Source organism: Pristis pectinata, chromosome 31 (genome assembly GCF_009764475.1).
Source record: "Pristis pectinata isolate sPriPec2 chromosome 31, sPriPec2.1.pri, whole genome shotgun sequence".
Lineage (NCBI taxonomy): Eukaryota > Metazoa > Chordata > Chondrichthyes > Rhinopristiformes > Pristidae > Pristis > Pristis pectinata.
In genome coordinates, this window is record NC_067435.1 from 8,431,481 (window position 1) to 8,446,744 (window position 15,264).

Here is a 15,264-nt window from a genome sequence, read left to right on the forward strand (position 1 = left end):
ACTTTACTTACATAATACAACTATACATATTTCAGGTGCACTTGGGTTCCTGAATATTTCCTATACATGGAATCAATAAAGGAACCATTTATATTTACAGTTTGTAACAATATAGTTGGCAAACAAAACTGGGCATCCATGAGGCACTGTGAACCATTTGTAGCAGCAGAAATATACAGCACCGCAATCTGTAACTTATTGGCCTGGCATAACCCTCGATATCAAGTCAGGAAACTAACCCTGGTTCAATGAAGTGTACAGAAGAACACCTCAGGAACAGTTAGGGACTCGAACTTAGTGAAGCTGCAACATTTGAGTACATATATGCTAAACTCCTCAGGGCAGCATCTTCAGTTGTTCTAAACAGCATAAATGGCAGACAATCGACAGAGCTATGCACATGTCAATGTATTGAAGTTCTGTCATCCTACCACATCCAGTTGTAAATGACTAACAGCGAACAGGGTTCAAAAATATCCCCACCCTAGGTGAAACCATTTATCAAAGGCAAGTCATTGTGTTCAGCAACCAGAACTGGAACAGAGATATCAAAGGCTTCAAATCCTCCCACTGCCCATCACCTGATGATCTTACATGTAAATTTAGAAACTTAGCTCAGCTTTGTCATTTACTAATTCACTTCACAGAATGATAAGCATACAGCAATTTTTTTTGAAGTTGGCAGAAGATCAACGTGAGCTTAACAGTTGGACTTTAATTTTCCCTTTTGTCTTTGTGCTTACAGGTTTCAACAGAAGTTCCCAATACTCCCCGTCAACGACAGGCATCTGCAATGATGACTGCAGAGCCCTATATGACACAAGGTGGTTCATCAAACTACCTGCACATTGGCATTTCACAAACAGATCTAAGTCCAGGTGAAGATTTATTGGTTAATCTGAACCCCCGAAATGACAATGCTCAAGTTCGGGAGAAGATAAAGTACTTCACCTATATGGTACGTTTTTCTGCACACTTGGCTTGCCTTATTATATTAGCATTCATTTTGAATTCATGAGCCCTCAATGAAAATAAGAACATGTATTTATAGAGGTCAATTAATGTAGCAAACATTTTGTACATTATTAAAGACGAATTGACATTGAGTTATTTGGGAAAATGTTTGTTTCACTAATTAAAACTTCGGAAGGTAGGAATGGCGAAGTGGTTTAATTTTGAGAAGATCAAGGCCAGAATTGGGGGAGTGTAGATATTTCAGTGGGCCATAAAACAGAAGGAAATTGAAGAGTTTGTAACGGGGTGAGATCGTGGAGATATTGGAAAATAAGGATTAAAATAATTAAGATCAAAGTTTATTTACCTAGGGTCCAGTGTAAGTTAGCATGTGTTGGTTGATGAGTTTTGGATGATGTCAAGATTATGAAAAGTTGAGCAAAAGAAGAGCCAAGATAGAACCACCAAAATGTAACTCGGTGAGGTCACACCAACAGAAATGAGATCTAACCACATAATCCATTCCAGCATTGTTAATTGAGGGAAAAATGGGGTTCCTGGTGAAGTCTGGAGCTATCAAAGGCAAGGATAAAAATCTCAGTTAGTTAATTATTGAAGGAGATAAGGATTCTCTAACCACTGAGGACCAAGGTCTTGTGCATTGTAGACCAAGTTTGCATGAACAATTGTGCATATCAGCACATGCATTGCTTTGCAATCTTCCCATCATTGTGCAGGTCACAGAGGCAGTAGATTAGGGGTGAGAGAGGGAGTTGATTGATGAAGAATACCATGGTAGTTGGGAGAGGATCATGGGCAGAGGATGGATAAACAAGGAGGGGAGGGCCCATGGAGATGACTCTTGAAAATAATGCTGCTGAATACTGTAGCAGCGTTCTTTCACTGGCAAGATGTTTATGTGTCCTCTGCCTCAAAATCAATTGGCCTCACACTTGTGCTGCTGGGGAAAAAGTATGTGAATTCCAAAGCTTCTTTTGTATGCCATTAATAATTTTCAGAAGTGTTCCCCATGAACTAGTTTTGAAATTAAGATGGAAGAGACTGCAGATGCTGCAAGTCCAGATGTAAGGCCTCAGCCTGAGACGTCGACTGTCCATTTCTCTCCTTAAATACCACCTGATCCACTGAGTTCCCCAGCAATGTGTGCTGCTCTGGTTTTGAAATGAAGTTGCTATTATATTGTTTGAAACAGCACATTCAATTTGTACTCAATAACCTCTCAGAATCGTCAAAATAATATTTACAAAGCAACTTGTTTTTAGATATTCTGATTCAAGGGGTGAGGTTGTTACTGCTGAGCTGCAGCTTGACTATGTGAGTTACATATCCAAGAAAAACGAGGGTGTATGGGGGATGATATGAGGAGTTTTGTGGAATTTAGTGCTGGCTTTGATGGGCTGATGAAACCTATCCAATTTTATCCTGGCTAAACACTGGGAAACTCAGTATCTGTGTTGTACTTACCTATATATGCAAATGCCTGTGACTTAAGAGGCTCCTATGGATCTCTGATTGTATTCCTATGCTCTTTGGCAATCTCTCTCTCAGATTTGTTGTTTGTTATGGAGGTTAAATACATTGTCGGTCATGGACATGGAACTGACCGGTAGGTAAGGGTGAAATAACAGTCACCCATGATCTAACTCAGTTCCAGAACTGGGTCAAAGGGCTCAATGACTACCTCTTGTTCCAATTTCAATTTCTTGTGCAAAATACTGCAGAGAGTTGTGGACACTGCTCAGCACATCACTGTAACCAGCTTCCCCTCGATGGACTCTGCCTACACTTCTTGCTGCCTTGATAAAGCATCCAACATAATCACAGACCCCACACACTCTGGACATTGTCTCTTCTCCCTACTCCCATCGGGCTGAAGATACAAAAGCCTGAAAGCTAGGCTTAATGATAGCTTCTGTCCCACTGTTGTAAGGCTATTAAATGGACCACTTGAACGATAAGATGGACTCTTGACCTCACAATCAACCTCATCATGGCCTTGCACCTTATTGTCTGTCTGTACTGCACTTTCTCTGTAACTGTAACACCTATTCTGCATTCTGTTATTGCTTTTCTCTTGTACTACCTAATTGTACAGATGTGATGTACGGATGGCATGCAAAATCAAGCTTTCCACTGTACCTCGTTACATGTGACAATTATAAACTAATTTACCAATTTAATTTTAATTTACCAATCTCTCTTTCTTCCTAATCATGACCTGTTGATTTACTCATTTGGTAATGTGTTGACAAAACTTCATGAATGAAGTATTATGTCATGGAGTTGCCAGCTATCATAAAGCTCAACCTTCTGTGAGCATTATGTCCCAGTTCAACTGCCTCTGTAACTTTGAGGTTATCTATTTTTCCTTCCAGCTATCCTGCAAGGTGTACTTGCAGCATAGCTGCCCAATCACAGTGTAATTGCCAAGTGCATGCAGCGTATGGGTGGTGGTTCAACTTGTAGCTGAGGGAAAGATGGAGGAATATCTTGTTTTGATGAGGTGGATGATTTGGGATAAGGTTAAACCCAGGCCTTGTTCTCCTCGAATGGATACAGTTTAAAGAATTAGGGACTCTTCTATCCCTCAATTTTTTTTATATATATAAAATACTGGAATGGAGTATGTGATTAGATCTCATGGCTGTTGGTGTGACTCCCTGTGTTACATTTAGGTGGTTATATTTTCATGCAGAGTGAAAAACTTGATTGGCTGCAACTCACTTTAGGAAGCTCCAAGATTGAGAAAGCTCCTGAATGCAAGCAAATTCTTCTCTGAGTTAGAGAGAACAAAGTGAGATGAAAAGGAGATAGCTGGGGAAGTTGCCTGAAGTTGAATGAGAGTCAAGATTGCAAAGTCTGGCTCGGTCTGTAACAGTGGTTGGGTGGGGGATTGAGGGGTTGATTTGACTCTGGGAGTCATTGGTATGCAAATGGACGATCTGTTAGAGAGGGAAAAAAACAGTGAGAATGAGACATGAGTAGCAGGAAAACAAGAGCCCTGACTTTCTGCCTGAAGTACCTGCTGCCAACATAAATATTCTGCGTCATCTTTTTCAAAATGTTCAATATCTTTGGGCTCTTCAGAACCCATCATCCTTCTGTTGAGCATTTGCTCAAATTCTTGCTGCAGCAGAGGTGGTTTTTCATGATACTTTAATTCATATTAAAAGTATGTGCAAAGAATACAGTGATAAAGTTATCTCTGTGGATTTTATTCATGTTTGGGGATGAGTGTTTCATTCACTCAGATGGTTGTTCCATTTTGTTTCTATTTCCCTCTGTGTATCAAAGTTAAAGTTTGCCTGAGGCTGTTACAAAACAAGTCAATATTTTATTCAGTTTGAATCAATGGGATTAAATATCAGACACTGGCTTTAACCAGTCCAGTGCTGCTCCATCTGTGCCCCCATCCGAAACAAACTTGTTACCAATCTCTTCACAAATGTTTGTTCAATAAATTTCTACATTTCTTAATTTACTTTGTTTTGCTTTCTTTTGGCAGTTGATTAACAAAGGGAGGATAGTCAGGTTCGGAAGACAGGAAAGAACGCAGAATCAAGTCATGGTGACCATGCAAATTCCAATCAACCCGAATTTAATTCCATCATTCCGACTCTTAGTTTATTACTACATTGAAAAGGGATCACAGGTCGAAGTTGTTGCCGATTCTGTGTGGATTGATGTGAAGGACACATGCATGGGAACAGTAAGTATCCCATTTTCTGTGACAAGGAGGGTGGTAGAATGTTAATATTTAGGAACTCAAGGCTCAGAGCATCAGAAACATTATTTGGGAATAAGATTAACAACACAAGCCATGATTCTTATGAATGGTTCCAATTCATACCCATCCCAGTGCAGCTGGGATCAAGCAAGGCTTTGTCTTTGCTTCAGTTCACTTCTCAGTCTTGCTCATAGCAATGTTGCACCTCATCTCCAGCTTGTTGCAGGTTGGGGAATAGCTGTTTAACAAGGACAGAGTGTGTACTTTCTTTGCTCATTATATTCAGATACCAAGGTGCAGTTGTGTGTACAACAGAAGCACCATATGGTGGTGTTAAAACGTATGGGTATGCAGTGAATGCTTTGCAAAATTCACCACCATTGCTTACTGCTGTAAAGCCTGTGTGTCTTATTATCTGGTAAGTTCTGTTACGACCATAAACAACAGTGTAATCCATGTACCTATTGGTACCAACTGTTTGAAGATAAAAGAGCCTGTATGAAGCATGCAGCATTCAAACTATCCAAACTGGACTTATACATTTGTGATGCCTGGTTTAGATCATGTAAATCTTGGACTATTTAGTCACAAGAGATTTTGGAAGTCATCTGTATCTTAAGATGCTATGTCAACTGCATCTGCAGCCAACAATGCAAGTACAATAACAAAAGATCTTTTGTTTTTAATAATTATATAATCTTGCAGGTAGTGCTAAGAGCGTGCTAGCTTTAAAAGAAAACTTGGACAAAAATTAGAATGGAAGCAGCTTGTCTTTGACCCAGAGAAACGGGCTAAGAAGAAGAACTCACACTAAATCAGTTCAGCAGGTGGTGCCTGTCTGCACACAATCTGTTCAGGGAGTGAGATTTCTCTTTCTGTTGTAGACTCTTCCAGTGACATACAAAGAGGAAACTGGATTCTGGATCCTCAACCCAACTCCTTCCCAACCCACCCAATTCCACGTAGAGCATTAAAGTATTGACTTCCATAGCAGCCCATCGGATCTGTGGTCTGAAATGAATCTTCTGGGATGTGCTTGATGAATGTCCTCTCTGCTATCTGAGCTCACAGGGAATTTGAGAGTCACCAATTGTTGATGGCTTTGACAGATACCTGCAGTGTGGACAATCTCCATATTGTAGTGTGGTGCCACTGACATGATTGGGACAGACCTGAGAGTTAAAATCTGTCCATTCATTCAGCTTACTCCAATGAAATCAAGTGAAGTCACTGGAACTGATGAGAATTTAAGCAGGTTGCAAATTAGTCTTTCACTAAAATACTCTGAGTATGACACATTTAGTATTGTGAGGTGTAAGTGAATTGTTAATGTATTAATTATTTCTTGTAAAACTATCATCCCCTAAAATAAGTTAATTGTATTACTGTTGACTGATTCCTTGTGAATATTTCAAAATGTAAGGTTTGAAATATTTCTTTAAATGTTTATGACATACCAGCTTCACAAATGTGTAAGTTTGAGCTTTCTATAACATTTTTCAAACATTTATTAAGAATTACATATTTTGCTCTTGATTTGTCAATGTTGAGAATTCGTTGATGCAGTAGGATGCTCAGCAAAACTGATGACTTTGTGGCTGCTGGACACCAGGAAAACCTTTGAACTGACATTTGACAACAACAGGAGTTGGGCAAAGAATGTCCATGCATCTAATATTGCTGGGAGTTTGGGAATGGCTTTGAAGTCAGCATTCATTGAGTGTTGTCAATTTGCCCCAGTCACAATCTCTGTGGATGTAATTTGAGTAAGCAGAGCCAAATTTGATGGCAGCCAGCGGCAATTCTTGTTTCAGCAGTAACCTGCTATTTGTGACAATGTGGTTTTGTGACATTTCTTCCCAGCTGAAGGTTTCTGCTGCAAATCCAATTGATGACAAAAAATTATACAAACCTGGAAGTGGGTTCAAACTGAAACTGAGAGGGGATCCTGGAGCAAGGGTCGGACTTGTTGCCGTTGATAAAGCAGTGTTTGCACTGAGTAAGAAGAATAAAATAACGCAGAGTAAGGTAAGAAAACCTTGATCTTTTTGAAAACATTTATATCTAGAAAGTACTCGTGACAGGCATACAGGAAAATACTTGTCATTTGACAGTTTCCAACAATTTATTTTAAAGAATGCTGCCAGCAATTAATTGTCATTCATTCAGTTCCTCAATTCAGTTCAGAAGTAGGCCTTCAACAGAATGAAGAAAGTTCTGAACTCGAGTGCTGAATCTTTGAATTCTCTACACTCGACAGCTGTGGTGCCTGAGTCATTCATTCAAAACAGAGATTGATAGGTTTCTGGACATTAAATGATTTGGGGATTGTGCTGGAAACTAGTGCTGCAGTAGAAAATCAGCCATAATCCTGAGGAAAGACAGAGCAGGCTCAAATGGCCTGATGATCTACTACTGCTCCTTTCTTGTGGTCTTTAACATGACAATCCATAAGTTTTATGGTCCTCATTACCCAATGATACCTTTTTAGTCAAGCTTATTTAATTAACTGGTTTTAGATTTTGCAGGTACACTTGTAGGCTTTGAACCCTTGGCTGAACATTATCAGCCCAAGCTGGATGACCAACTTGCCAGATCAGTAAGGTGTCCGTTTCCAACTCTCTCTTGGGAGCATTGCCCACATATCATCTCAGAAGGAAATAACAGCCAGTGGCTATGCAATTGCCTCTGGTATTTCTGCACAACCTGCTAACTCAATTTAGTGTACATCAGCACACTTTCAGCTTGGTTCACATGCTTCATGTGTGTGTGTGTGTGTGTGTGTGTTTCACACAGATCTGGAGTGTGGTGGAGAAAAGTGATATTGGTTGCACTCCTGGAGGTGGTAGAAATTTCCTCGGTGTCTTCTCAGATGCAGGATTAGCCTTTGCAACGAGCACTGATGTCAAGACCGAAACAAGAGCAGGTACTGGTTTCTGGAAGCACTCAGTTTTGAATTAACATTTTATAAAGTGAATGTTGTGTTAATGCTAAGTTTCTATTTATGATAGTAGCTTGTTTAGAGATCAGTGCAGGTAAATGTATAATGCAATGCCCTGTAAGTGCCCTGGAGTCATTATCCATGGTGTCTCCCAAGGATCTATTTTAAGGCCCCATTTCAAATTCACCAGCTGTCCCTCAGCAATGTAACCTGAAAACAGTCCTGGTTTCCCCACATACTTTGATAATAGCCAGCTTCCCTTCCCACCATCTTTCTTGATCCCTCCAATGTCTATAAATTGCCAAAGTACTGACCCAACATTTAGCATTACATGAGCAGAAGATTTGATTTGCCAAATCAATTAAGATTTGCCATTGTCATTGGTCACTTTTACATGCTGTTTTCCAGCTAGTGATTCAATCCATTTCCCAGCCAACTGCCTGATGATGACTGCCAACAACATTGGTGCCATATTGACCCTGAGATTGGATTAGATCACATATCCACATCATTGCCAATGCAGCGTATCGTCAGTACTGTAATATTGCCTGTCTCCGCCACTGCCTCAGCTCACCCGCTGCTAAAACCTTCAGTCGTTGCTTTGTTACATTAAGAATTCCCTATTTTAATGGACTCCTGGTTGGTCTCCCTTGTTTTCCTTCCCTTGAACTTGAGCTACTCCAGTGCTCTGTTGTTTATGTCCTTCCACAAACTAAGTCACATGTTGACCTGCACTGGCTCTTGATTAAGTTTTAAAATTCTCATCCTTGTTTTCTCGTTCTTCTATGTCATCCCCCTCTATCTCTAATCTCTTCCATCTCTACTGTCCACTAAAAAATTCTGGTCCCGTTCTGGTCTCAAGAGCAGCCCTGCTTTGAACCGTTTCACCACTGGTGGCTCCACTGTTGGCTGCCAAGATGTTGAGTTCTGGAATTCCCCCTTTAAAATGCTTCTTCAAACCTACCTTGGTCAAGTGTTCAGTCATGTGTCCTAATTTCACCTTGTGCTCTCTGTGTTGGTCTTTGATAACACTGCTGTTTTGGGCCATTTAAATACAGATTGTTGTTGTTATTATTGTCAATACAGAAATGCACACCCAACAGTTTTTACATCAAATAAATGTAAGAACATTTTCAAAAACATGATATGGTACATCATGCACATCTCTGGTTACCACTGGAGTTTTATCTCCTGCATTCATAACTTCTATAACTATCCTGTCAACTTGCTTCACTTGTTGAGCAAAAGTTGCTGAAACAATTGAGTTGATGTGGACGAGTTGATCCCTTCTTCACAGTGGATCAGTGTACAGTAAACGGTCATGGGTAGTAACATACAAACATATGAAATGGAAGCAGGAGTGGCCATCAACCATTCACCCAATTCCACAATTTAATTATATAATGGCTTACCTGACTTACACCTAAACTTTGCTTGGGTAACATTACACCCTTGCTTATCAAGTATCTATCTGCCTTAAATACTGTATATATTCAAAGACTCCGCTTTCACTAACATTTGAGGGAGAAAGTTTCAAAGGCTCATCACTGTCTAAGAGAGAAAAAAAAATCATCAAAATCTAAAATGGGCTCACCCTTATAGATTAGGTACTGATCCAATGTCTTCATATCACTGCAAAAAATGCCTTTGCAATGGAATATATGAAACAAATGGTTAATGTGAGTGAGTAATATATTGCATTAATAATTAGTATGGCCAAATTAAACAGTGCATTTGTAAAGATGTCAAATACAACTTGGATGAATAGCTGTACCTTCAACAGTCTGGGAGGAATTCACAAGTCTATGGCATTTGGAAATAGATAATCATGAGGGAATTAAACAGTTTATGTAAATTTGATCAGCTAGGATATCAAAAAGGTTTCTAGGTGTAGCCAGGTAGCAGTGAGCACTTATTCTAGATTTCACCCAGAAGAAGGAACATCCTCTACATCCATTCATGATCACTTGGGATATTTTATCTCTTAATCAATTCCCATTTTACTCTTCTAAGCTGCAGTCTTGCCTCAAAAGACAGCCCACCCTTTCCAGGTGTTTGTCTTAAACCTGCTTGAATTGGTTCCACCCTATTCACATCCATCCTAAAATAAGACGGTAGTGTACACAGTGCTCCAGATGTGGTGTCAACACTGCCCAATATAAATGAGACAAAATCTCCTACATTTGTATCCATTTGTCTTGCAATAAATGACTGTATTGTGAAAAAAAACAAGAGGCTGGAGGAACTCAGACTGTGGAGAAAAGCAGACGGTCAACATTTTGAGTCAGGACCCTTCTTCAGGACTGAAGATAGGAAAAGGGGAAGCCTGATATATAGTGGGGGGGGGGGGGCGGGGAGAAACAGTGCAGTGGTAGGCGAGGAGAAATAAAGAAAAATTCTTACAGCCTAATGGCATGAACATCGAATTCTCTCACTTTAATCCATCCCCCACAATGCCACCATGCCTCTTCTGTTCTTTTGCTCCCTTTCATAGCCTATCTTTCTTTTTTTCTCCTCACCAATTTTTTTTTCCTCTCCTCCCCTCCCAACATGGAGCATCAGCCTCCATACCTTTGACCCATCCCCTGGTGGATCTGCTCTCCCCTCCTCCACTGCATCTGCCTCTCATTATCTCTCACCTGTGTCTATCTATCACCACCCTGTACCCACCCTGCCTCCCCTCTTTTGTCCACCTATCACGGCTCTGCTTTTCCCCCCGATGTATTGGGCTTCCCCTTATCCTATCTTCAGTCCTGAGATTGGAGCCTGACCCAAAACATTGACTGTCTGCCTGACCTGCTGGGTTCCTGTTGATTTTTTAACCTAGATTCCAACATCTGCAGTATTTTATTTCTCTAATGACTGTATTGCGTTTACACATGTAATTATTTGCTATACTTGTACACTAGCCATTTGCAAACCATGTCCTGGGACACTTAAACCCTTTTGCATGTGGAGTTAGAATTGGAATTGGTTCATTATTACGTGTACTGAGATACAGTGAGAAGCTTTTGTTTGTGTGCCATCCGGGCAGATTATACCATACATAAGTACGTCAAGGTAGTAAAAAGGGAAAACAGAGTGAAGAATACAGTGTTACAGTTACCAAAAAAGTGCAGTGCAGGTTGACAAACAAAGTGCAAGGGCCACAACAAGGTGGATTGGGAGATTAAGAGTTCACCTTTTAGCGTGTGAGGGGTCCATTCAAGAGTTGGATAATACGAGCTAGGTGCTCTGAGAGGTCTGTAATCTCTCGCCAATTTAACCATTCGCTTTTTACTTTTCCTGCCAAAATGTACAACTTCAGCCACTTTCCTTCTTTCTTTTCAGCTACTTGGCTACACCTGGAAACCTTTTTGACATCCTAACTGATCACGTCAAATTTACATAAGCTGTATAATTCCCTCATGATTATCTATTTCCAAATGCCATAGACTTGTGAATTCCTCCCAGACTGTTGAAGGTACAACTATTCATCCAGGTTGTATTTGACATCACTACAAATGCACTGTTTAATTTGGCCACACCAATCATTAATGCAATATATTACTCACTCACCTTGACCATTTGTTTCATATATTCTATTGCAAAGTCATTTCTTGTAATAATCTGAAGACATTGGATCAGTACCTAATCCATATTTAGTTCACTAACAGGCATCAGTTTGCCTGCTCATGTTGGTGTCAGAGTGCAGCAGCTCCTTACAAGCTGCTCTCTGCAGATCTACTCATTACTTCCATTACAATTGTTCTGCTCTTTTAAATCGAAATTCCATGACTCTGAATTATTGATAATATTATTTTAAATGTGGCCTGCACTGCACTTTCTGTAACTGTAGCAGTTTATTCTGCATTCAGTTATTGTTTTTCCCTCAGTGCACTGATGTGGTGAAACGATCTGTATGGATGGCATGCCAAACAAAGTTTCTCACTGTACCTTGGTACATGTGACAACAATAAACCAATTTACCAATGTTCCCTCATATCCCAAGGCAGCTGATGCCATTGTATTTCAGTCTGAATATTAGCACCTAAGTAGTTCATTAGACTACTAATAATTTCAAACCTTTAGTTATTTCTCACACCATTACAGAAAAGTGTAATTAGCTGTTTCAAAGAGGGCTTGATGTAGTAATTGGCTTCCTTTCTCATGAAATCATTTTCATGAAGCTAGGAAAGAGATTTTTGAATGAGGTATAAACTGAAGTTACTGAATATATTGAAACTCCCTAAAATTGCACACATATATAAATCTGTACTTGAAGTGAATGTAGGAAGAACAAATTTAGATACATCAGATGTTCTAAAGGTACTGGGGAAAAGATACTAGTTCTTCATCAATCTTTAGTAATCCTCAATGTTGCACCAATAATCTAAGTGAGGATTGTCCTTTGACCCTCAATTTTTGTTTTGTGCCACAGATATGAGGCATCTGGCCACTAATGCTTTATCTTTTATTTTATTTGATCATGACCAGTTTGGTCCACCTGTTCTTGAATGATGGTTGAACAGTCCTCACAATATTCTTTCTGTAAAATTCACCATTTGTTTATATGTAGCTGTATCAAATCTGTGGCTCAGTGGGTCAATGTTCTTGCCTTTGAGGTAGTCAAGTCAAACCTCATTACATAAACTTGAGCATAAAAATCTAATTTACACTCTGGTGGAGCGATGGGAGGTATCATGTTTTGAATGAGATACTAAACTCATGACAGCTCTCTCAGCAAGATGTAAAAGAGTCCATTGCATTATTTTGAAGAAGAACTTGGGAGCTCTTGCTGTTGTCCTGGATAATTAAAAAAATGGTATCTGATGATTAACAATAGCAATTTATGGAGGCTTGCTGTGTTGAAGTTTAAGTTTATTGTTATGGGCATACATACCCAGGGTACATTACAAATATGACAAACATAAATTACAGAAAATTAAATTAACATAAATTTTACATTAATTCAAATTAACATAAATTATGCATAACTTACATGACAAAATAAACAAAAATAGACATAACCACATTAGTGCTAGTTGAGGGAAATCTAGTCCAAGGTAGAATTAGGGTTTTTCAGGTCAGTTCAAGAACCTGATGGCAGTGGAGAAGAAGCTGTTGTTGAACCTTGAGGTGTGGGTCTTCAGGCTCCTGTACCTCCTGTCTGATGGCAGCAATGAGAAGAGTGCATGGCCTGGATACTACAGTTGTTAATGATGGGACATCACCTCTTGTAGATGTCTTGATGGTGGGAAGAGCTGTACCCATGATGGAACTGGCTGAGTCCACCATTCTCTGTAGCCCATACCAGGACATGATGCAACCAGTCAGAAACTCATTGAACTTCTAAGAAAATAGAGACGCGAATTCACCTTCTTCACGATTGCATGTATGTGCTGAGCCCAGGATAGATCCTCTGAGATGTTGACACACAGGAATTTGAAGCTGCTCAGCCTTTCTACAGCAGACTCTTCAATGAGGGCTGGTATTAGTTTGCTGGACTTCCCCTTCCTAATGTCTACAGTCAGTTCCTTGGTTTTGCTCACATTGAGTGCAAAGTTGTCGTGACACCACTCAGCCAACTGTCCTATCTCACTCCTGTATGCAAAATGACTGCTGCATTTCCTGCTTCAGACATGTTTCATTAGCTGTAAAATGTTTGGGAGGTGGAAGGTATGATGGAAATGGTGTCTACCTCTTGATACTTCATCACTTGTAATGTGAATTATCAAACATGCCCGCATACAGTGTCATCCTGCTTCTGGCTGTCTCAGTCTTCAATTTGTAGATTTTAAGTTTGCTTCACATTCTCAAGATTCTTGAGTTTTGGCTGAAGAAACATTTTAGCAATGACTGTGTGCTGTCTCCTCCTTGTTGGATAGTTTTATCTTTCAAGTCTTATATTTCCATATTTGGAAAATGAGCATATTTAATGTGTGCATTTGCGTTTGTAAAATTCAATTCTACTTGACACTTATGAAAGAACAGGGCTGGAAGTTAACATTCACATCCATATGTTTCAATCATTTATTGCAGAGCTGAAGTGTCAACAGCCAAAGAAACGCAAGCGTCGTGCAGCAAATTTGGGGGAGGCCAAGGAAGAGAAATGTATGTAATTTCAATTTCAGAAATGGTTCACTGATATAAATCACATTTGTAAGGATTGTTTATATGGCAGCTTGTTTTCAAATGATGGTATTTCAATTAAAATTGAATGCTACAGAGTGAGTTTTAAAATAATAATTAACATTTAAAGGAGAGAAATATGTTTAAGTCTGAAATCAGGTGTGTATTTTGAGATATATCATTCCAGGTCTGTTCATTGCAACCAGCCTGTTATGATTCCTTCATTCAATCAGGGCTGGTTTTGCTGTTCCTTGACTGCATTAAGATGCCATACTTGGCTGGTGTGACTTAAAGGTATCATTAAAGGGAACTGCTGGAGGAACTCAGCAGGTCATGCAGCATCTGTGGAGGGAAATGAACAGTTGACATTTCAGGCAGAGGGTCTGTGTGCCTTGCACTTTGTGTGTTTTGCAATAGAAAAGAGAAGCATGTTTTAAGTTGCATAGAGGGGGAGGATGGAGAGAACAGAGGGAATGTCTGTGACAGGGTGCAGACTAAGTTGTCAAGGTGTCAATTTCTGTAAAAACTGGCAGTTGTAAGCTTAAGATAAAAATGACAGAAGCTGAGACAAAGAGATGCAGCATGTTCATGGAGAAAAGATAAAGAGGGAGAAATGAATTTGCTAAACTCAGTATTAAGTCCCAAGGACTGAAATGAACCAAGATATAAGATGAGATGCTGTTCCTCGATGTTTGATGAGTATTATTAGAGAAAAGCAGGAGACAGAAGACCGAAGTCAGAGACTTTAAACTGAGATTGGGAGAGGGAGTAAAAGTGACAGGTGAATGAAAGTTCAGGATTGTCGCTGTGGACTGAACAGAAATGTTCTGCAAAGAGGTCACTCAAGTTTTGTTCCAGCTATAGGCTGGGTATCTTGTTGTGAGTGACTCAGCACCTGACACACCAAAGGTTTTCCAGCATTCACAAGGCATAAGTCAGGAGCATGATAGAAAAATCTCCTCTTTCTTGGATGCGTGTATCTCCAACAATGCACAAGAGGTTTGACGCCATCCAGGGCAAAACACCCCATCAGCCATTCTAAACATTTTGTTCCTCCACCACTGGTGTACCATGTAAAGTATACTGTAGTTACTTGTCGAAGCTACTCCATTAGAACCTCGTAAACTCAGAGTCTTCACCACCAAGAAGGACATAGACACAAAAGGCATAGAAACACCACTACCTGCAGGTTCCTCTCCAAGTCATAACTATCCTGATTCGGAAATATTCTGAAGGTCCTTTGTCATCACTGGGTCCAAATCCCGTGACTCTCTGCCTAACAACTCAGTGGGAGTACTTTCATCAGAGGTACTGCAGTGTTTCAAGAGCGCGTTTCGCCATCATTTTCTCAGGGATGTTTCGGGATGGGCAAGAAATGCTGGCTTTGCAGCAATGCTCAGATCCTGTAAAATGGATACTTTGGAAAATAAAAGTTTGTTGGTAGCAAAACCATGAAGAACCATCCCAAATATGAGCAGGAGTATGGTGTAAGATCTCTTGAAACCCCAGT

At 39.9% G+C, this 15,264-nt stretch overlaps 1 protein-coding gene across 1 annotated transcript in view; it reads left to right on the plus strand.

Annotated features, from left to right (window-relative positions):
- Positions 1 to 15,264, plus strand: part of LOC127585093 (complement C3-like) — an 88,952-nt gene that overhangs the window by 17,899 nt on the left and 55,789 nt on the right. Inside the window, exons 12-16 of the mRNA XM_052042287.1 lie at positions 746 to 958; positions 4,481 to 4,684; positions 6,566 to 6,730; positions 7,499 to 7,628; positions 13,665 to 13,736. Of these exons, the coding sequence (XP_051898247.1) occupies positions 746 to 958; positions 4,481 to 4,684; positions 6,566 to 6,730; positions 7,499 to 7,628; positions 13,665 to 13,736 (784 nt within the window). The remainder of the gene's footprint in view (positions 1 to 745; positions 959 to 4,480; positions 4,685 to 6,565; positions 6,731 to 7,498; positions 7,629 to 13,664; positions 13,737 to 15,264) is intronic.